Source organism: Myxocyprinus asiaticus, chromosome 8 (genome assembly GCF_019703515.2).
Source record: "Myxocyprinus asiaticus isolate MX2 ecotype Aquarium Trade chromosome 8, UBuf_Myxa_2, whole genome shotgun sequence".
NCBI classification, from domain to species: domain Eukaryota; kingdom Metazoa; phylum Chordata; class Actinopteri; order Cypriniformes; family Catostomidae; genus Myxocyprinus; species Myxocyprinus asiaticus.
In genome coordinates this window covers 46550590-46574291 of record NC_059351.1, presented here as the reverse complement: position 1 = coordinate 46574291, position 23702 = coordinate 46550590, and the positions used below count along the sequence as shown (strand labels likewise).

The window sequence follows — 23702 nt, the reverse complement described above, 5'->3', positions numbered from 1 at the left end:
TCAGTCCAACCAGGTAAACAGAGCAAAACAGTAATCCAATAAAGCAGGCACGATGGTCATAACAAGAAGGCAAATTAACAGGCAATGTGAAAAACGCTTGGTAAGGCAATTAAACTGGCAATACTTTGCAAAGTAACAATGGACAGACATGGCTATTTATATGGTGTAAACAGGAAGTCACCATAGAAGTGGTTCAAAGTTAGTATTCGGGAGAGGGCTCCCTCTGGCGGTCGGCTGAATGAATACCAGCCTCATTCGTTACAGAACCCCCCCCCCCGTGAATAATTCCCGGTGTTCTCCTTTGGGGTCGTCCCCTTGGTCGTGGTGCTGGACGATTCGGGTGCCCTTGGTGAAAGTCATGAATCAAGGATGGATCCAGTATGTTGTTGGCGGCTACCCACGATCTCTCCTCTTGTCCGTAACCTTCCCAGTCCACCAGGTACTGTATCTGGCCCCCTCTATGATGAGAGTCCATGATCTCTCTGACCATATAAGCAGGTGGTCCGTCGATCTCCAATGGAGGAGGAGGCTCAGGATCCGAGGTTTCGGGGCCAGATGTCGGGTGGACTGGTTTAAACAATGACACATGAAAGGAAGGAGAGATGCGGTAGTTAGCTCCAATCGGTATGTTACATGATTGATCTGTTTGAGAATTCTGAATGGGCCAACATACCTGGGGCTGAGCTTCCTGCAGGGTAGCCGCAAATTAAGGTCACGTGTGGATAACCAGACTCTCTGACCAGGCTAGTAGTCAGGGTGGGGACGCCTCCGTCGATCGGCTTAGATTCATTGGGACTGGACGGCCCGCTGCAGTCTGACGTGCACACTGTCCCACACCTGCTCGCTCTGCCTGATCCAGTCATCCACCGCTGGCACCATAGAGGGTTCACCTGACCAAGGGAACATAGGAGGTTGGTAGCTCAGCACACATTGGAAAGGAGTGAGTCTAGTAGAGGAGTGAGTGAGGGAGTTCTCAGCATATTCTGTCCATGGGAGGAAGTCGATCCACTTCTGTTGTTCACAACTGCAGTAGGACCTGAGATATCTGCCTATCTCCTGGTTCAGCCTCTCCACCTGTCCATTTGCTTGAGGATGATAACCAGACATGAGGCTGACATTGATGTCTAGCTGCTTGCAGAAGGCCTGCCAGATTCTGGAGGTAAACTGCGGTCCCCGATCAGACACTATGTCTTCTGGCAAAAAATAGACCCTGAAAACTTGGTGGAAGAGAGTGTTAGTGGTCTCCATGGCAGTGGGTAGACCTTTCAAGGGGATTAGTCTGCATGATTAGAGAAACAATCAATGATAACAAAGATGGTATTATACCCACTGGAGTTTGGCAGATCTGTGATGAAGTCAACAGACAGGTGGGACCAGGGTCTCTGAGGGATAGGCAGTGGCTGTAGAAGACCGGCTGGCAGTTCTCTGGGTTTTTTTGACTGTGCACAAACTTGACATGCCTTAACATATGCAGTGACATCATTATTGAGTGAAGGGCACCAAAATGAGTTACGTACCGGGCTAATCATCCTCTGGATGCCAGGGTGTCCAGTGCTGAGGGAGGTATGGATCCATTGGATCGTTCTCTGGCATAGAATGCGTGGTACATACTGTTTTGTTGGGGGGCATTCTGGTGGTGCAGGGTCTGTCTGTTGGACGCTTTGGATTTCTTCCATGATGTCCCAGCTTACAGGTGCGATGATGACTGAAGGTGGTAATATGGATACCTTTAGAGGTATGTTGTGAGAAGGATCATTGTGACGGGAAAGAGCATCAGCCTTGCAGTTCTTACTGCCAAGGCGATAGGTGACTGAATTGAAATCTTGTGAAGAAGAGTGACCATCGGTCTTGTCTTGGATTGAGTCATTTTGCTCCCTTGATGTATTCAAGGTTTTTATGGTTGGTGATTACTTGGAATGGATGGACTGATCCTTCAAGCTAGTGGTGCCACTCTTCTAATGCTGCCTTCATGGAGAGTAGCTCTTTGTTTCCAACATCATAGTTCCTTTCAGCTGAGTTTATTTTACGTGAAAAGAAAGCACAAGGTTAAAGTTTTCCAGGGTTAACATGGCATTGAGAGAGAACCGCCCCGATGTCGCAGTCTGATGCATCCACTTCCACAATGAACGGTTGGTTAGGATCGGGGTGCTTAAGAATGAGGGCGGTCGTGAAATTTGTCTAGAGGGTTTCGAAGGCTTGAGCAGAGTCACTCCATGGCAGTTTGGATGGTTTTCCTTTGAGCAATGATGTTACAGGGGCAGAGATGAGACTGTAGTTGCGATAAACCTCCTGTAGAAGTTCGCAAAGCCCAGAAAATGTTGTAGCTCCTTAATAGTATTGGGTCTTGGCCATTCTGTGACTGCCTGGATCTTGGAGTTATCCATCTTGACACCCCTATGACTGATTATATACCCCAAGAATGTTGTCTAGGTAGTGTGGAACTCACATTTTTCTGCTTTCACATAGAGTTGATGTTTCTGTAGGTGTGAAAGGACCATTTTAACAGCTTTGATGTGTTAAAGTCAGTTAAAGTCAGCTGCAGAACGTGAACCCTGGCATACATGAAGCAGCTGAACAGAGACGTCTTTACATTTCTCAGGTGAGCCATCAAACTTATGAAGAAGAGCAAATCTTACCGGTGTAGCTTGTGGGGATGGAAGAGAGTGCAAAAGAGTAATCCAAAAATCAGTAATCCAATAAATCAGGCACGATGGTCATAACAAAAAGGCAAAGAAACAGGCACTGGGAAAAATGCTTGGTAAGGCAGTGAAACTGGCAATACTTCACAAAGTAACAATGGACAGGCATGGCTATTTATATGGTGTAAACAGGAAGTCACCATAGAAGAAGCGGTTCAAAATTAGTATTTGGGAGAGGGCTCCCTCTGGCGGTCGGTTGAATGAATACCAGCCTCATTCATTACATCCATGTTGAGTGTTGCATTTATCTAAAAAAATGGCACAGAAGTACAAAATGAACTCACTCTCCAGACTGAAGACACTGTTAATTCGGCGACAGTAGGTTGAAAGTTCTGTTGCTGAAATTAGCCTGTGTTATGATAAATTTGAGCCACTGCCCCCAGTGGCCAAAATTGGAAGTGCTGCTGACCTGTTTTCGGGTGAAATGTCCATATGGTGGCGCCAAAAGCTACATGTAGTTTTAGCTGTAAAACATGAATGTATATTTTAGAACTCTATCCAGCAACCCAAACCCCAAACCCTAAATCTAACCGTCAATGGGTTAAAAAAATTAATTTTAGAGAGCAAATAAACCTTTTCTTATTTGAACATGATTACTTCCTGGTTTTCATGAGACAAAAAAGCAAATCATAAACGTTTAGAATGACATGAGAGTGAGTAAATGATGACAGAATTGTAATTTTTGGATGAACTATCCTTTATCCTTGCCTCTGGTTTGGAACAATTTATTGCCTATGCATTGTCTATATTCACACTATCTGGCCTTAACTGGAATTTTGGTAGACGATCCATATTTTGTCCAGTAGTTCTGACCCTCTGGACTAAGAAAACCCAACTTGGCTTCAGCAAATCTATTTCACAGTTAACTCCAGTGCCTGCTTCCATTCCTTTCGACTGGAAAACCTTGAGCTGCTTTCTCACCTTTTTTTCAAACCTGTGTTGCACCTCAACGACATTAAATATTAAGGTCCATTTGATTTGCCTAAGAAACAGCCTAGTCACTGACCATCATAAATATAAATATTCATAAAAATAATCTAAATTCTAAGACTATTTTCAAGACAATTCTCTCTCTCTCTCTCTCTCTCTCTCTCTCTCTCTCTCTCTCTCTCTCAGGCTGACTCTCTCTTACTAGCTCTCACTCCCTTAATGAAAGGAATAAGCCCTCATTTCCTCATCTCATCATACTGTAATGTGACAACTCTGCTGTGGTGAGACTCCGGGGGAGAAACACTTACCTGGAATGTGTGTGTGTGTGTGTGTGTGTGTGTGTGTGTGTGTGTGTGTATCTGTACAAATCCCAGAAAGGCAGAGTAAAAAAAAAAAAAAAAAATGTGTGGCCATGTGTGCATTGCACCTCAATGAAAAGTTATTCCCCAGAAGGCTCGTAATATGTATCCGGCTCGACCTGCACCATCTGTAGAGAACGAAGCCTTCTCATCTGCAACAGATCTCCAGTACAGCTCAGAGCAGAGTGCAGAAAATTATGAGAGGATTCTAGAAAGTTTCCCATATCAGAATGCTGGTGAATATGGTAAAGCTTTTAATATTGAGTAGTTTTGATGGTCAGCATAAAGTCTGGTCCATTTTGCAGCTTATTCTGGCCAGAAACCATCCACTTAGACAGGAAGAGAACGTCTGACCAACATGAAAGTGACCAGTGACCATGGCGAAAAAACAAAACAAAAAAACAATCATGTTATGGTGCAGCAGTGTCGATGTGAAAACAGCTGTACAGAAAGCACTGAAGAAATTAGCAGAAATATGTGTAGACTTTGTAATCAGAAATTCTATCGGTCTAAAAGTAAAAAGAGGAAAGTACAATTCTGTTCATGGATAATTGACTTGCAACTAAGTGCCACAAACAAAACTAAATATATATTTTAATATTTGGTGCCACAAACCTTGCAAAGTTAGGGAAATCCAATTATTAATTCTACCTCAGGCTTGTTAAAGTGTGAAAAGTAACACATAAAAGCATGCAAATGACATTTTTTTGTGACATGCATCTATCAACGTGTGTTATTCTTTGTTATTCTATTATATTTAAAAACATATTTCAAGTGTACCATTTTTGTAGAGACTTTTATTGGTAACACAGCACCAAAGCATTAGATTTTGGTGACTTTGAGATAGGCATTTATTAATATTATTATTATTATTATTATTTTATTGAGTATGTATAGCGTTCATATAACTATTGGCTAAAGCATTTCTAAAATAGGCTATATAGACTATTGTTAGAAATTTATTTTTCTATTAAGGGGCAACATTTGCCCCCTGAAATGTTTTTTAGGGGCTTTTTTCACAATTTTTATTATTTAATAACCATACAAAATATGACAATATGATGTCATTGTGTTACACCAAATACTTCAAATTATTCAGTTCCTTAAAATACATGTTCAACCTGAATAATTAGATAAGTGGGTACCTATAAATTCAAATGAACATCAAACACTTTATTATGATACGTAAATACTAGGTCAAGAATAGAAAAATAAATATATCCAATGTTGCAAATAAGAACTAGAAATCATCAGTGGCCAATTTTTTTGTTTTCTTTTTTAACCCCTACATTTAAAATTTTGGGGTCATTTTTCTCACCTTCAGTGGCATTTTTGCCCTGAGCCCTTGTTAATTTCTTACCTTGGTTCAGACCAAACACGTTCTTGCGTTAAAAAAAGCAAGATGCAGCGCAATGAATAAGACAGAACGCTGGTGTCTCGAGACACGTTTTTAACCATTGACATTCTTTTACAGCGTCTAAAAACACAGCAAAATGCGGCAAAAAGACATTCATCCAGCTCATGTTTATATGAAAATGACTGAAACGAGGACAGAGGAAGCTTTATGAGGAGGCTTGAGCGAGGATGAACAGGTGGATTAATGTGGAAATCTTTTGTGTCAAAGCACTTGACGCACGCATCAATTCTACTCACATCTGACACATTAGTTCTAATTCATGTTTTCCCTGCTGTTTTAACATACTGTAATTGTCACATTACACGACAGTGCACCTTGAATTATTAGGATTTCTTCTTAATATATCAATTAATGAAATTTGATAAACATAACGGCAAGCGCTACGAGGAAATGCAACTGTGCAAAGGCGACGCTCTGAAGTAACGCTTGAATGAGCGGGGCATTTCATTTTACAAATACATTTCACTTGGATCCCTCCATCCTTGTTTCCTATCTTTGCAACTTTTCCTCTTATCCTAAGAGGGAGCTGACAGGACGCAAAGGAAAGGGACAGTTTTAGAAATGAGAAGCCATAGACAAGAGAGTAGCTGCACTATTTTTTTGCCGGTTCTGCAATATATAGGTATGTAATTTTCTTGAAAACTGTAAGCACTGTCTTTCTGTGGTGTTTTGAAAATTTCATTGTTTGTTTAGAATGACCTGCTAATACCCACCCCAACAATGTTTCTAAACCAATGGCATGATTGGGGGCGGGACTGTCTTTTTGTGTGACCAACGGCAGATGGGGAGCGTATTCAGAAAGGTGTTTTGAAAACAAAGTTTACTTTTGCAAATCTGTTTGGTGGTACTAGTGTCGCAGAAATTACATACTTCAGCTTTAAGTAATAATTTACATAAATATGTAGTTTTATTTCTTGTTTGTATTGGATATAGTGTATTTTTGAACATCTAAGCATCTGGAACCTTTCGAATTCAACAGATTTTTCAATGCAAAAAAAAAATAAATAAAAAAAATTTAAAAAAACCTGCATACGTGTTTGCAACAACAGGAGGGTGAGCAAATTTTTTTTGGGGTGAACTATCCCTTAAAATATATACTTTTCTAGCTAACAGAAATAATTGTCTTACCATTTCAAATCGACTGCTTTCAAATTGATATGTGGTCAATGATTATCTGCTAATAGGGAGTTTAGCACATCAATTGGCTAATTATTGTTCTATAATTTAGGTCTTGACTTCATATCAAGCCCATAATTATAGCTTCTAGTCATGCTGCACTTACATTATCTGATCAGTGAATCTAATAATCATTTATTAGCGTCAGATTTTAGTTCATCAGAATGATGAATCTCACCTCTTCTAGTCGCACCAGGAAGGTGACATTGCTGCCCAGGTTGGCGGTGAGTTTTTCGTCATGAGTCGTCAGGACTAAACCTCGCGGTGGGCGGTTTGGGCACTGCTGCTTCCTGGCAGTATACATCTCTTTAACTCCCTTGGTGCAGTTGTTCGCTACCACTTTACGATACCTGAAATTATGAACACACAAGAATTTCAGATGTGTATTTACAGTTTGCAAATAATAAGGATGTACAGTGGCCCCAAAAATGATTTGAACAACTAAGCCACAGTTAAGACTTGCTAGACAAGTTCCACTAACGTTTCACAACCAGATAGTGTCCAAATAATTTTTTTAATCTTAAAGGAATATTCCAGGTTCAATACAAGTTAAACTCAATCGACAGTTTTTGTGGCATAATGTTGATTACCACAAAAATATATTTTTACTTATCCCTCCTGTTAAATAAAAAAAAAAAAAAAAAAACAAAACAAAAAAAAACAATTGAGGTTACAGTGAGGCACTTAGAATGCAAGTAAATGTGCCACTTTTAGGAGGGTTTAAAGGCAGAAATGTGAAGCTTATTATTCTGTGTATTATTTGAGCTGTAAAGTTGTGTAAATAGTCAATTTACAGTCATTTTAGGGTTTGTTTACATTACATCGGTATGGCTATTGGCTATAACTTTACACAGAAAAGGATAGTAAGTGATTTTATCACACTAAAATCATTTTAAAATGCATATTGTTTATGTCTTGTGGCTATACTTTTGAAACAGCGAGTATTTTAACATTCAAAAATTGGCCCTCATTCACTTCCATTGTAAGTGCCTCACTGTCATTTAAATTTGTGCTTTTTTTAAAGAAAAGGAAGGAAGAGTCAAAATTTATTTTAGTGGTAATCAATATTATGCCACAAATGCTGTCTATTGAGCTTAACTTGTATTGAACCCGGAATACTCCTTTAATTTTATACAGTATATAGGCCTGTACAGTTTTATCATGTAAAACATAACATACTTATTTAAGAGATAATGACATGATAATATCGCTTTTCTCTCTCTTTCTTTCTTTTTCTGTAATGTGGCACTCTTTTTTCAAAATAGACATGCTCTCTGATTGCTGTCGGACTTAAATTGGGTTTAAATGAAGACTTTCCATTTCACAGTGTTATCTGTTATTCTGTCTCTTTGTATGGATTGTCTGTCCAGAAAGTTGTCGTAAAGACGAAGGTTACAATCTCCAGAATGTTTCAAACCTGCTCACGTCAATAAAGCTTGTGTCTGCTCATCAGCAATAAGTTTACATCATGGCACACACTTAATTAAGATGGGTTTAATGTTAGTCTGGTTGAAATTGCTTTTCAAATGAAGTATTTCTCCCCACTATATCTCAGTGGAACACTGGCAGTCAAGAAAATATTAAATACATGGATAGAGTGTAATATAAGTTAACTATTGGTTGGTAACTATTTTTTTTTTTTTCTTTTTTTTTTTTTTCTGTGATTTGTGTGTAATTGAGTGTACGAGCATTATATATTATATACATATATGTCTGTATATATTATAATTGTTTTTAATAAACTCTAAAAATGCACAAAAATGTAAATAAATAAATAAATAAAAGATTTAGAGTATTTAATTTAGAGTGGTAGTGAGTTCTCATGGTGTGTTCTTATTTAGATAGCTAAGCAAATCTGCGTGAGAGTTTCTTACCCTGTGCTGTTGATGTAGTTTTGTCCTTGGATGCAGCTTTTTGACACAGATGAGGGGTTGAACCAAAATGCAGGTAGACAGTTTCCATCCCCTCTTCTCTCAAAACCATAATCACTGCAAAACACACACAAGAAAAATACTTAGAGAAATAGTTCACCCATTATTTACTTACCCTAATGTTGCTCCAAACCTGAATGACTTTCTTTCTTCCAAGGAACATAAAAGGTAAATTTGGAAAAAGTCTACATGATATAATTAAAGTGAGTAGTGAATCTGGTCTGTAAAGCTCGAAAAATGACGAAAAACACCATAAAACCACATTAAAAGTAATCGATAAAAACTTGTGCACTATATTCCTATATTAAGTCTTCTCAAGGGATACGATCACTTTGTGCAATGAACCAAATGGAAATTATGTCCTTATTCATTCTCAAATTAAATCATATACTGTAATTAATAAAGCACTTAAATTAAATATGGCAGCTCTGTCGATAACGTCAAACCTTATTGGTTCTCATCGCGTCACATGACCAAACATCATGTCACACGTAGAGGAGGTAGTTTTCATTTAATTAAAACTCGATAGAGAATTAACGTTAAAAGCCTCATCCTTTTGGGAGAAAATTTTACTCACTTTTAGTGCCACACAGTGGATATTTCAAGTTTGAATCTGGCTTGAGACATTTGATGACCCTCTTTCCCCTTACATGTCAATAATGTTGAAAAATAGCATGTTTTAACTACTCATGTCAAGTAATACATCTTGCATTCAACCATTTCCCCCTTTTCATGCCCTTCAGACAATTGCAACCATTGAGATGTATTAATTCTTTCATGACAAATGTCTTTTTTTACTCTGAGAGCTTCAGGCTTCAGCGTACGTCTTCAATGTCTGTTCATTCTCTTTAGTCTCAGAAACAAAACCTGCTGAAGTGAATGTCTGTTCAAATATCACCAGTGACTTTGATTTATCAATTAATTAGTGATCCACAACAAAACTCAGATCACACACGGTCCCTCTCGGCACAGAGGGGCTTCTGTTTTCCAACAGGCATTTGTTTTTTTTTTTTTAATTATGTGCAGTTTCAATCTAATAGTTATGAGTCAAGCTTTAAAGGATATTTGTGAGGTAACACTCTGATTATTCATATGTTGTGTAATGTTCGTACGACTGGGTAGACACCGGAACTGTCAAATTAGGTAAATGCATGTGCTAAATACATTTTTTAATGTTTATTCAAATAAATAATAAATACATTTGATGGAATTAAACATTTTCACATTAACATATTGATTATAAATGGTAATACTTTACAATAAGGTTGTATTCGTTAACATTAGCTAACTCAGTTAAGCTTTTTACTACTATTAATACACAAATCTATGCCCAAGTTTATTGCTACAGATAAAGATATTATGATTTCCTAATTACAGATGTCCTCACAAAAAATGCATAATTGTGGGTTACTCTGATTCCACAGTCAATGATCATTTTGACAGGATACACTATGTTGTGATAGTCTCCAGTTAGAAGACAAGTCCGAGAGGCAGCACAACCTAAACAAATCACAGTCATTAGATGAGCTCTCAGTATCAGAACTATTAGATAGAAACAAACACATTATATCCAAAAGATTAATTACACTTCATATCACATACCCTGTTTTACCCATTTCAAAACAAATCAAAAGCTATCTGGTGGTTTCACAGCAAATGCTAATAAAGTTGTTTTATTTTTCATGCATTTTTAGATCATGGAACAGCACTCTAACATATATTACAGTGGGTTAAATTGATCTGGCTAAAGAAAAAAAAAAAAAAAAAATGAAAACAAACTATCATAGAAAATAATGGACTTAAATTAGACTGCAGCAATTTGACCTCCTTCAGAAATAAATCATAAAAAGAGTACCAGAGCATTTCCACATGCTGTCAATTTAAGATAACAAGCATAACTGGGTAAAAATTTGCATGCAAATTAAATCTGTTTAGTAGCTTGTCGTCTCAGTATCATCACAAATATTGCTGGTGCAAATCACATAAAAACCATTACATAAATAAATAGCATTAAAACTGTGCTTTATGGATCTGTATTTATACAGGACAAAAAAAAAAATTAAAAATTGCATAAATTTGTAAATGTGTTGTAATAAATTTGATAATTATTCACCTGTGTTCTGGCAGAAATTCTCTTAACTTTGTTCAAATTTTAAAGAATTCGTAGTCACAAAGCCCTATAGGGTTGTAACCTGACTCTAAGTTTGAACCAATATGCTGAAACAAAAGCAAGAATGACATGTTGAAACTTGATGTTAATCTAATTCCAATAAGGCTAATTGTTTGGAATTGTGGCCTAGCGTTAAATGCATATGCTCCTAGGGTGACCATACAAGCCCATAAAATCGATAAGGTCACAATTTTACAAGCATTTAGCAGAGATGCATGGTCTTATTTTATTGGCTGCCATCTGACAATGTAATTTAAACAAAATAATAGCTTATAAAAATGAATCAGTTCACTTTTGGAAATCTGCCAAACCATTTCCATTGCCAGTTATCTTAAAAACATTACAATGAGAAATATTAAGTGGGCTTCAGGTCAGCAAAACGATCAGCAAAACGCTTTGTGTTGGATTTCAATATCAGCATGAGAGTTAAAGTTTAAAGGGATAGTTCTCCAAAAATGAAAATACTCTCATCATTTACTGATATTCCAGGTGTGTATGACTTTCTTCACCAGAACACATTTGAAGATAAATATTTTGTCTTCTTGTGGTGTGTCCAAAGATCAGATGTATCCAAGCCATATTCATTAAGCAATGATTTTTATTTTATGATTTTTCATTATGGTCACCTATATGCTCCAGGTGTGGAGATATGGTGCTGGGGGTTACAGGTTTGAGTCCAGCCTGCAATGTGTCCTGATCTCTTTCCTTATTTCTTTACTCTTTCCTGCCTCTGTCAATAAAAGTGGCCTGAACAGTACCAAAAATAAATTAACTTAACATAAAGTTAACATTATTGTAATAATGGTACCTAAAATAAAATACAATTTGTTCTAAATTGTGCACTGCGGCTTTGGCAAGAAGCCTTCTAACCATATTACTATGTGCAAAACAGTGACTCAGACCCTTTATATAAATGATGTGGAAGGAAACTATAAGAGGAGAGCTGAGGTTTAGAGTTTCCATGAGCAGATTGCTGCAGTGGCAGAGGTAAACCTGTAAACACAAACAGTCTTGCAGGGAATATTTAAGTAAGGAATGCTAAGAATATAATCACAGGTGTGCTGGAGAGGTTGCCTTCAATCATTATCCTGACATGTAAGTGCCACAGATGTGGTGAAGAGGATGTGTACTCTCTTTAGTGTAGTCTGTACTTTTGAACATTGAGCAAAAAATGGCTCAGTCAAACAATCCAGCATTGGAATCAAAGGAATAGGGAAATTAAAAACTCAGAGGTATCCTTTGGAATACTTGCATTTAGATAAGGTGAATTAGCATATCTCTAGAACAATACTTTATATGATTTTTTTCTAAGATACTGTTAGCTGAAAAATGAGACCAAACATGGCAATACATTTTTAAAAAATTGAACATGGATAAAACTGAGATCATTATTATTGGAACACCAACACTTACGAAAAAAAATTCCTTATGACTTTGGTTGTGATATTGATGGCACTTTCATCAAACCGTCCAATACTGTAAAAAATATAGGTATCATCTTTGATCCCTCCCTCAATTTTGAAGCTCATATTAAATCTGTTTCTAAAATTGCCTTCTTCCACCTTCGCTGCATTGCTCGCCTTTGTCTCTTTATAAGTCTCAAAGATGCCAAAATTCTGGTTCATGCATTTATATCCTCACGTCTTGACTATTGCAATGCCCTCTTCTTTGCTTTACCTGCTAACTCTATTGCTAGGTTGCAATATATTCAAAATTCTGCTGCTAGAATTCTTAAACATACCAAGCGCTCAGCTCATATTTCTCCATTCCTGTTTGAACTTCACTGGTTACCAGTTTTGTTTCGCATCAAATATAAACTAATCCTTCTTACATATAAATCACTTCATGGTCTGGCACCTCACTATCTTAGTGAATTGCTTCTCCCCTACAACCCGATCTGCTCACTTAGGTCTTCTTGGTCCGGACTCCTTTCTGTCCCTAGATCTCGCCTCTCTACTATGGGTGGCAGGTCATTCAGCGTAGTAGCATCCAATATATGGAATTCACTCTCACTGACTCTTTGCAGCATCTCTTCTATCTCTGAGTTTAAATCTCAGCTTAAAACTTTTTTGTTTTCTCAGTGTTACATATCTTAATGTGTTATGTATTCACTCTCAGTGACTGTGCTATCTGAACTGTGTTTTTGTGACTGTTCTTTGTTTTTGTATTATTGTGTTACTACTGTAAAGTGTCCTTGAGCTCTGGAAAGGCGCTATATAAATTAAGGAAAAATGTTGTTGTTTGACAGAACTTGGGCTCATATGGAAGAAGATTAAACACTTAGGGGGACTGACAATTAATGCATTGTGCGTACTAATAGCGTTGTTTTTTGCATATGCTGTTTGTGTTGTTTTACCACCAGATTCACTTATGAATTAATGATGAATTACTGCTGTCGTGATTAACAGAAATATAAACTTTTTACTGCTTAACGTCAACTTCCTGCTTCCTGTTGATGGTAATAATGCAACTTAAACTGTGCCAGGCAAACAGTGCAATCTGTAATTAAAATTATTTATGTAGCCAAGTCAAGAAATTGTATGTATGTTAACCTAATCATAATTGCATGTGGCCCCTTTAAGAGTTTTGTAACACCCGCTTTCTGGAGATGTGAAAACAAATGTTGTGCAAGAGAGCTCCCGGTTTTGTTCATCGGTTGATAATTCTTTGGGTAAATATCAAATTTGACACAAGATGCTCATAAATTGCATTAAATATGTGTTCAGAAGAGTTGTATGTTAAAATTGAGTGTTTGTTATGGATCATTTCTGAAGGATGCATATGGAATGCATGTGTGGAGTTTGACCACATTTGGTGCACACATGTGAGAACTGGGTATGTAAATTTAGTATCAATCATATCTTATTTAATTATTTATAGCCCAGGGTGTTTTCCAAATAATTGTAATGTGTGTTATATGTGAAAATATGAGAATTATATTGTTTTAAACTGTCATACATGTCCTTAAAGCCTGGCTAAGTTTTGAAGCATGTTTAAGCATGTGTTAAATGCATAAAATGCAAGTGATATAAGCATGTGTTAAATGCATAAAATGCTGTGAATGATATAGGCACGTATTAAGGTGATGTATGCTGATGGATATGAGTAAGCTAATGTCCTGTTTGTGTTTTCATTTGACATTAGCCTCTACCATATTTCGCTGAACATATTTCGTGATTATTTTCAACCCCCCGGATACATTTACATAGAAAGTAGGCGTGTTTGCTCTGAATATAATTATTTAAGTACGGTGCAATGCCATTTTAGCGCATTTAGTGATTGGTTAAATTGGACTGTGGTTAATTAGTGAATTAGACGCATTTCTTTCACACTGAAATACAGCACATACAAAATTGCTGCAGGTGTTAAGTAAACTCACACCGCAGTCTGGAAATATGTTAAATGTAGCAATACACTGGCGTATCGGCTAATCATCAGTATCGGACATCAGTCGATTGTTCATAAACTGCAGATGATCAGGGCCGATTATTTCCTGTCAATCAAAAGGGGGCAGAAAATCCAAGCAGACAATTAGCCTACAACTCTTGCTGTGTTTGAAAGATCATTGTCTCGGTGACAAACACTAACATTTGTTTTGACACCATTTGAATGATTTCAAATTGAATCTGAAAGCTCAATTAAATTTGAAAGCTTTACACTGCTAGAATTCCAAGAGGTGGAAGTATCGTTAAAACCATTAAGGCAACAAATGTGATTACTCAACTTAAAGCTCGACAGCAGGGCATATGATAAGTGTGTTCAAACTAAAGTGCTCCAGCGAAAAAGCGACAAGCTTCAGCATTCAGAATTCAGTGAATGTGGGTTAAGAACATTCTAAAAATTAAGAGATCTTATCATTTTAATGGGAGCCTAATGGGAGGCTTTTCAAAATTCTGTTAATGTGAGTTTAGAGTGTTAATGTGAGTTAGTAATGTGCTTTTTGATTCAGTGTTTTTTGTTTTTTTTAACTGAGATCACATGGAAACATGTACAGACATACACAATAAAAAGTTATAATGATTATAGATTTCCTCAAAGATGTGTAATTAATTATCAGTGATTTGAAACAAGGTATCATAAAAAAGAGGAACCACCAAACAATCGGTCTCAGCAAATATTGCTCTAAATAATCGTATGTTGGTATCAGCACACACATTTTGTATTGGTGCATCCCTTTGGATGCATTGTCGTCCAGGGACTGTGTTTATTATGCATCTAAAATCTGATAAGGAAACAACCCCACCTACACTGACCTTAAGAGGAGGTTAAGTAGCAGACTGCTGCAGAAGCACTATTCTGAGATCCTTGAAAACAGCTCCCAGACCTCCAGTCAACAGAACGCAGAGGCAGTGCAGTTTTATAAACACCTGCGAGCCCACCGAAACAGCACACAAGACCACAAAACAACACAACTGCACTGCACCAGGAAATCTACACCACACTCAACTTTATAAAGAGACTCTGTCAGTTCATAAAGGCCATCTGGCTGTGCTATGCTGTGATAGACTAGAGAAGCACCACCATTGCATGAGAATCAGTGACTAAATGCACATTTTAACAAGGCCAGCTCAATCAGTCATGTTGTCGTTTCTGCCTGCTGCCATCAGGACCAGACTGATCGCACTGTGAACAGTAGGTCAAACGTTTGCTGCTGAATCGGTCTGTTAACAAAAATTGAAAACATTGACTCCAGTGGACAAAGATGGAAAGTGTTGTTGAATGTATGGGCAAGTATACACTCCAGTTTTCGGGTGAAGTGTCCACAGAATGGCGGCAAAATCGAGTTGCATTTTAAGTAGTAAATGATGTAATTAATCCACAGGAATGCATATTTTACTAATCCTACCCTGAACCTAACCATTCACGATTAAACATATACATTTAGAGCAAAAATGCACCCTCTGAATCATGCTTACCATTGTTTATGTGAACCCGATTACATGAATCCTTATGTAAATCTGCCACATGGATTAGGAAGACTTGGAACAAATGTTTATAGTGCTTTTTGGGCCATTTTTGGAGCTTGACAGCTGTGGTTTGTATAAACTGTTGTTGCATAGAAAAGAGCTGTGTGAAGATTCTTCAAAATTTTTTCTTTTGTTTCTCCATTTGTTGTGGAGCACAAAACCCAAATAACAAAACAAAATAAAGGTTTCAAAACCTTTCAAAAACCTTGAGGGAGAATAAATAATGACAGAGTTTTCATTTCTAGTGTGGTTCACTCACCACTCAAAGTCATGTGCTCTACAGATGCAGGGTTCTGCAGACAGGATTCTGGAGCTGTCCCACCCCACCATACAGTAGTTACCTGGACGACGTTTCATGTAGATCTGCTTCTGACCCATTATGCATGGCTCACCCTATAAAACAACATCAACGTTAGTTACAACGTATATCACGATTCAGAAATTCTAAAAGCCAGGGTACGGCTTAGGCTTACGTTTTTCTTTTTACCTGGTTATGCAGGTGCCAGGTTTGGTAGTCTCCCTCTGTGCACCTTTTGGTGAATATGGACTTGTAATCAATTTTGATCAGCTGCCATTCAGACCGATGGCTGAAGTGTCCAAAAAACCTGACAACACACAAAGACAGGGTAAGATCAAGGAAGCTCAAGCCTGCTTTACAGCAGAGTGTCATTATAATTTTGCCATGGCAATACTACTGTTATTTTAAAGAAGCAATATGTACCATTGACATCAAGCGTTTAATGGGTACTACAGTCCAAATTCAAAATACTGGAGAGAGTTGTCTCCCCCGCCCCCTACTCCCCAGACTCAAAGCTCACACGGGTTGCCAGGTTGAGGACATGCAACAGGAACGAGCAAACTGACAATGGCAAGAGACGAGCCTTACACTGTAAGTTGATCAGCTAATGTTTACGTTTGCAATGTTTTATTGTTTGCAAATTATAAACCAGCTCATGTGGATTGTCAATGTTAGCTAGATGTATTGCTGGCTTCCATGGCTGCAGCGCGCTGTGTTTGCCTGCTAAATCATTTCAAATGTGGCAATCCGGGGTGTCGAAATACTATTGGGAAATGGGCAGTGGGTGGGATCACACAGGCCAAAACACAAACAGAAATTCCGTCCCAGAATGGACATCTCAAAGTAGAAGATACTGGCTATAGCATTGTTTTTGGAGAAGCCAGAACTTACCATGTTTCCTAAATATCTGATAACATATTATGATAATTTTATGGTTTAGTAAAGTAAATATATTACATATTGCACCTTTAAGTATTGCTTGGCAATACTACTTTTCTTCCTTCGTACATCTTCATTAACCTTAATATTTAGCTCTGGTAAAGCAGCACTGCGTCTCTCTCTCTCTCTCTCTCTCTCTCTCTCTCTCTCTCTCTCTCTCTCTCTCTCTCTCTCTCGTGCAGCATGAGCGCACAGTAAGCAAAGGAAGTTGCACATTTGCTGAACTTGGAGATTAAACCTAAATAAACATGTTAATACGACATGTAATTGTGTTATATTGCGTCTCTGCAAGCAAGCAACATGATAAAACAATCGCTCCTATTTATGCAGTGCAAGCAAGCAACGTTGGAGCGATGTAGTTTTGTCTTGTCACATCATGGCGTTCCCTTTATAAAACAGAATTTTTGACAAGAAAGGCAGCAATAGCAAAATAAATATTTGTGTGTAATGCAATCAGAAGTGAAGAAGAGAAGAAGAGAAATGCTTCAAACTGAATTCATCACTCAGTTAAACACCTGTTACATCCCTCATCTCCATCATCTGATGTCAGCTATAGGTCATCACTTCCTTGTGATTTAGTAAAGTTGAATAATATAAGTAGGCCATATGTAGCCTGAATGAATAGTATACATAATAATAATAATAATCTTAATACTATAATGTTAATACTTGTAATATAGCCTACATTCAGTATTCAAAAGATAGTTTTATTATCTATCTTTAATATATATGTTATTATCTTTCAGTAAACAGCATAAATTATTTAGCAACAAGGCCCCCTTTTTTTAGGATTTCATCTGTTAACATGTTCATATTAACATGTGCATTTTGTCTACTTTAAACTTGTGAGCATTGACAGTTAAAGGTATTGTTCACCCAAAATGAAAAAAATAAAGAAATAATAATAATTAAAAATAAAATAAAAAATAAAATATAATAAATCTGTCATCGCTTTACATTTTCAAACCCATGACTATTTTCCTTATTTGGAACTCAAAAGGAGATGCTAAGCAGAATGTTAGTCTCAGTATTCACTTTCATTGTATGAAAAAAAATTCATTCCACTCTCCCAGCACCAGACATGGTTGTGACAGACGGAATGGGAGAAGGCTCGAGTGGACTGACTAGTTTGTATATTCTTTGATGTCAGAGAACACGGCCGCAACGCGGCATCTAAACAGTGCGCTCCGACGGTAACGACTTTATACTTTTATTTAGTGACCGTTTTACAGTTTAAAACATATAAAAATAAACATATTGTGATGTTGAAAAGACTATTTGAGTAGCTGGTTCATTATGACAACCACTTCAGTCATTATGACAACCGATTTTGCTGGTAAACAGCAGCATGAATGCAGATCTCACCAGTTTGAACGTATGTGTCTGAGCCCAGCCTAGTGTAATCACACCGGTTTGATAGTACGTGCGAAAGGGTTAAGTCCTTTTTTACTAAATCTGCACTTTAACTTTCACTTTCAGATGTAAAAGTGGAAGTGGAGATTTAGAGTAAAGAAAAAAAAAAGACTTACATTTTTATCTGTTTCTCACCCACACCAATCGCTTCTGAAGACATGGATTTAACCACTGGAGTCGTATGGATTACTTCCGTTTCCTTTATGTGATTTGGAGCTACAAAGGTCTGATCACCATTCACTTGCATTGTATGGACCAACAAAGCTGAGATATTCTTCTAAAAATCTTCATTTGTGTTCAGCAGAAGAAAGTCATACACATCTGGGATGGCATGAGGGTGAGTAAATGATAAGAAAATTTAAATTTTTGGGTGAACTATCCCTTTAAAGGCATTTGCCAGAACAACAATATAAATGTAAGTCAGCACATTATGGCATTATGTCTTGGTGGGAAACAAGTGACTGAAGAGAAGGGCCATAATGTAGGCTATATAATAAAAAATTATTATATATATATATATATATAAAAAAATATTCCATCAGAATAAAACTAGAGGTGAAAATTGGGAAAAGTAACCCCTTCTGAAATTTAGGTGAGATTGTTTCTCATGCAGTAAAAGAGTTTCACTTTGAACACTTTGGTGTTGTTTTTGCAAAAAGATTCTCACGGGGGTGCATGCCCCTGGACACCCTTGCACAGTAACTTCTTTATTTGGTCAGGTTTCTCTGTATACCCAGAGAACAAATTCATAGCATTAAAAAATTCATAAAGAAATATACTTATATTTGGCAATACTTCTTTGACACATGTGATGACACCTCTGCCTGTCTGTCATTCTCAAGTGAAACTGAATGCCTTGATTAACTGATTCAGGTGTGTTAAATAAGTTTTGGAAGTAAACACTTCAGGAAGGTAGATCTCCAAGAACAAAACTGAGAACTGTACATTCCAACAATTTTCAGTTTGTGAAACCTGCACTTACTATGTTGGTTTCCATAAATTTCTGTACAACTGTGATAACCCCTGCTGGGCTCGTGGTTTTTCTTCTCCCTGGTGTTTGTGGGCTGGTGCTTCACTTTGAGTTGATGAGCCCTGCTCATTAAGCCTACCCAGATTCACCTGTGCGGAGGGCGGAGAGGGCTTTTAAAAACCAGCTCTCATCAACCCAGCAGTGCATCTCCCCGATCCAGACTTTTGTTGTTTTGCTAGTATTATCTTCTGTTACAATTTATTCTATGTTTTTAGAATTAAATTATTTTTATTATTCTTTTTAATAAATTATACTTTGAGTAAGATATCCAGTGTGTAGTCCCCCTTATTGTTGCGGCTTAGGAGCCGGCCGTGACACAACCCTTTGTGGAGACTGCTCTGCCATATTTTGCATGATTAATTATGTATTATTAACAGTGTTAAATAGTTATTATTATGATAATTAACGGCAACAACCATAACTCAGGAAGCAGAAATTCATAATTGCAATTTTACTGTAAATATGTAAGTTTTGCATGTGCAGAAATTAATGACACATGCTCACATTTACTGTAATTAAAAAAGAATGTGAGTTAATTATTATTTCTGACTTAAACATACATAATCATCCACTATACAGAAATAGCAGGCATTTTGAAAAAAGTCTGTTAATATTTCTCACTTTGCTCTACTAGTTTTGAAGGAATATATTACATCCGTGTGGGTGGTCACATACTGTTTAATCAAATAAGTTGAAATATTTCAACACAGCCAAAGATCATTTCGGATCTGAAAATGCGGAGACAGTCGGAACCCCACGCTACCCTTGTGCAACACTCCATTGGAAAGAAATGACTTCAGTCTATTGCCTGTCGTTTGTCGGATACAGTGAAAAGGTGACTTAAAAGAATAGTTTGCTCATGTATTCACCCTCAGGCCATCCCAGATGTGAATTATTTTCTTTCTACCGTAGAACAGTTTTTGTTAGAAGAATATTTTGGCTCTGTAGGTCCATAAAATGCAAGTTCATGCAATATTATCCACATGAAATTAGTGGTTAAATCCATGTCTTTCATAATAGGTTTGGGTAAGAAACAGATCAATATTTAAGACCATTTTTACTAAATATTTATAGTAAAAAAAATGACTTAAATTTTGATCTGTTTCTCACCCACACAAGAAATGGCTATAACCTTTTCATGAGTAGGGTCTAAATTCCTCTGCAGTGCCCCCTGGAGTGATTTCTTTTTGCACGTGACACTGCACAGCTGGCAGAGGGGGGCAGTGCAGACAAGTATTTTTTTGTGAAATTATTTTATTTTAATTATTGATTTCTTGTCATAAAATAAAATACAAAAATACTGTATATAATATAGTAAACGTGAACAAATGGGTTATGTCTGCTGTACAGTTTTTGTTTGATTTATTTAGTTTTTTTAGCTGTAAAAAACAAATGAACAAATAATACCAGCAATCCTATTTGCCTTTATGCACTGTTTGACTTCTTAGACATTGTATGTGTGCGTGCGTGCGTGCGTGTGTGTGTGTGTGTGTGTGTGTGTGTGTGTGTGTGCGTGCGTGTGTGTGCGTGTGAGACAAGCGCAAATGTAAACAGACTTGGCTGTGTGCATGGACAATCACGCTCAATCAGCATCTGAGTATGCAAGGCTTAAACTGTTATCGTGGTGCTTTTGTGATAGTTTGGCTGTCTCTTTCAGAAAACAAACATATTATATGCCTGAAAAGACTGTTTAAGCTGCTGTTTGTCTGAATGAAAACCGCATCTGCAATAATAAGCAGCCGTGTCTGCATGCATGGGAATATTGCATTTATATGTTGGCTGTGCATATACAAGCTTTGAACTGTTATCGTGGTACTTTGGTGACAATTTGGCTGTTTGTTACATAAAATAAACATATTATGTGCTTGAAAAGACTCTTTGAGTAGCTTTTTGTTTGACGAATGACAACCGCTACTAAACCGCTACTAATGTAAACAAATGGCAGCATGCATCGGAGGATGATTGCATTTGATGTATTGACTGTGCGTTTAAGAACTGTAAACTTTTTATAGTGGTACTTTGGTGATGAGTTGGATGTATGTATTTAAAATAAATGTATTCTGTGGTTTTAAAAAAACTGTATGAGTAACTGTTTGAGCAAATATAAATAACAGACGCTTGACCACCGCAGCCTGTATTGGCAGCTTGTAATGTAACTGGCTGTTGCAGAAACACATATGTGTGACATTACTCTGCGGGGCCCAGTTATTAACCGTCACATATGTGTGATGGTACATATGAAATGGTTAATCACTGGAGTCATATGGATTACTTTCATGCTGCCTTTATGTGCTTTTTGGAGCTTGAAAGTTCCGGTCACCATTCACTTGCATTGTATGGACCTACAGAGCTGAAATATTTTTCAAAAAATTTTGGTCACACTTTATATTAGGTGGCCTTAACTACTATGTACTAACATTAAATATATACAAGACTATGCATTTACTGTGTAACTACATGTTGTTCTGCAAAATTGCCACATTTGCTTTTACTGAGGTTGAAGTACGGTTAGGTTTAGGTGTAAGGGTGGGTTAGGGTTAGAATTAGGGGTTAGGGGTTAGAGTTAGGTTTTGGGGTAAGGGTTGGAGGTAAAGTTAACAGTATAACTACAAATGTAATTAAATGCAAGTACTTTAAATGTAGTTACAATGCAACAACATGTATGCACATAATAAGTGCATTGTATCAAATGGTTAAGTACAAAGTAGTTAAAGGAATAGTTCACCCAAAAATGAAAATTTGCTGATAATTTACTCACCCGCAGGCCATCCAAGATGTATCTGAGTTTCTTTCCTTATCAAACCAGAATTTAAGATTTTTAGGATTTCATTTCAGGCCTCCTCCTTTAAACAATGCAGGTGAATGTACTCCATTTTTTTGACGGTCCAAAATGCATATTTAGGGTGCATCAAAATAATCCACAGGACTCCAGTCGACAAATAAAGTTCTTCTGAACCCAAACGATTGATTATTTTTAGAAACAAAGCAATACTTGTATACTTTTTAACTACAAATGTTCGCTTCCGTACATCTCTGTGATGCTCACTCATGAGAGGGATGACATAAGCTCGGTAAGGTCACGCGTCACGTGGAGGAGGAGGCAGGAAGTGCGTCATTGTTTACAAGTGGAGCGCTGTACAAAAGTTTAATTGTCTTTGCTGTAGATTTGTATTTGTATAAGTGTGTTGTTCAAAATGGTCGTTTGGTGTGTGTATCCTGGATGCTTCAACCTTCAAAAACCCCAAAGAAAATGCACGCCGGCAAAAATATTAACTTTTCATCGATTGCATATACATGATCATGAGTGATTGAAGCTCTGGCTTATCGCACTGAACCTGGATATCAGTACACCCCTACATTCTCTCAAGTATTGGAGGGTGTGCAGTGAACATTTTACCCCTGAGGATTTCAGACCATCGAAAGAAACAAAGGGTCGATTTCTGAATTCATCGTCTGTGCCCGTGCTGTTTTTCCAGCAAACTCAGGTATGTGTGAAAACTTTGTCATTGTCACACCTCCCTCGGGCTCTGCACCTCCGCTCCTCATCACCCAATTTCTAATTCACCGCACCTGCACTCAATTCACTCGCTCATCACTGCCTGCATAAATAACTCACCTTCACACCACTTCACTGTCAAGTCTCACACAAAGGACTCTAGTTTGACTGTGCTGCTCTCACGCAGTGTTTGTTTACCTGTCTGTATTTGCTCTGGATCTTTGTCGATATCTGTTTAGTGCTTACCCTGCTGTTTCGCCTGTTACCTCTTCTTCAGTTCTGTGGACATCAAACTTGTGAATCACTCTTCAGTTTGTGAAGCTTCTCTTCTGTGTGATATCACCTGTACCATTGATCTCACTGTGTAAACCCTGTAAATCCTGTGAATCTCAGTAATTTCTCTCGCATTTCATTTCACTAACAACAACTTGTGTGGCTTGAATTCCTGACAGTCACATAGCCTATATATTTCTGCTAATGAAAAAGCGCAAGTAGATAATGCAATGGCATTGCTCCGAAATAAAGTATGGTTATTTACTGCAGTAATGTTTTATTTTTTATTTTTATTATTATTATTTGGAAATGATTTTTTCTTTTTATTTTATATTGTTTTGAAATTGTTTTGGAATGTTTTGGTTTGTGAATGGCGCTTGGTCTATGGGCTGTCCAAGTTTCTCTTGTACTGTAAACAATGACGCGCTTCCTGCCTCCTCCACGCGTGACCTTACCAACGACCTTACGTCATCCCTCTCATGAGCGCGTCACAGAGATGTACGGAAGTGAACATTTGTAGTTAAAAAGTATATAAGTATTGTTTTGTTTCTAAAAAATAATCAATCGTTTGGTTTCAGAAGAACTTTATTTGTCAACTGGAGTC

General features: G+C 37.4%; 1 protein-coding gene across 1 annotated transcript in view; it reads right to left on the bottom strand.

Annotated features, from left to right (window-relative positions):
- Positions 1-23702, bottom strand: part of LOC127445306 (VPS10 domain-containing receptor SorCS3-like) — a 424873-nt gene that overhangs the window by 29941 nt on the left and 371230 nt on the right. Inside the window, exons 15-18 of the mRNA XM_051705291.1 lie at positions 16137-16254; positions 15909-16042; positions 8456-8569; positions 6760-6931 (exon numbers count right to left, since the gene is read on the bottom strand). Of these exons, the coding sequence (XP_051561251.1) occupies positions 6760-6931; positions 8456-8569; positions 15909-16042; positions 16137-16254 (538 nt within the window). The remainder of the gene's footprint in view (positions 1-6759; positions 6932-8455; positions 8570-15908; positions 16043-16136; positions 16255-23702) is intronic.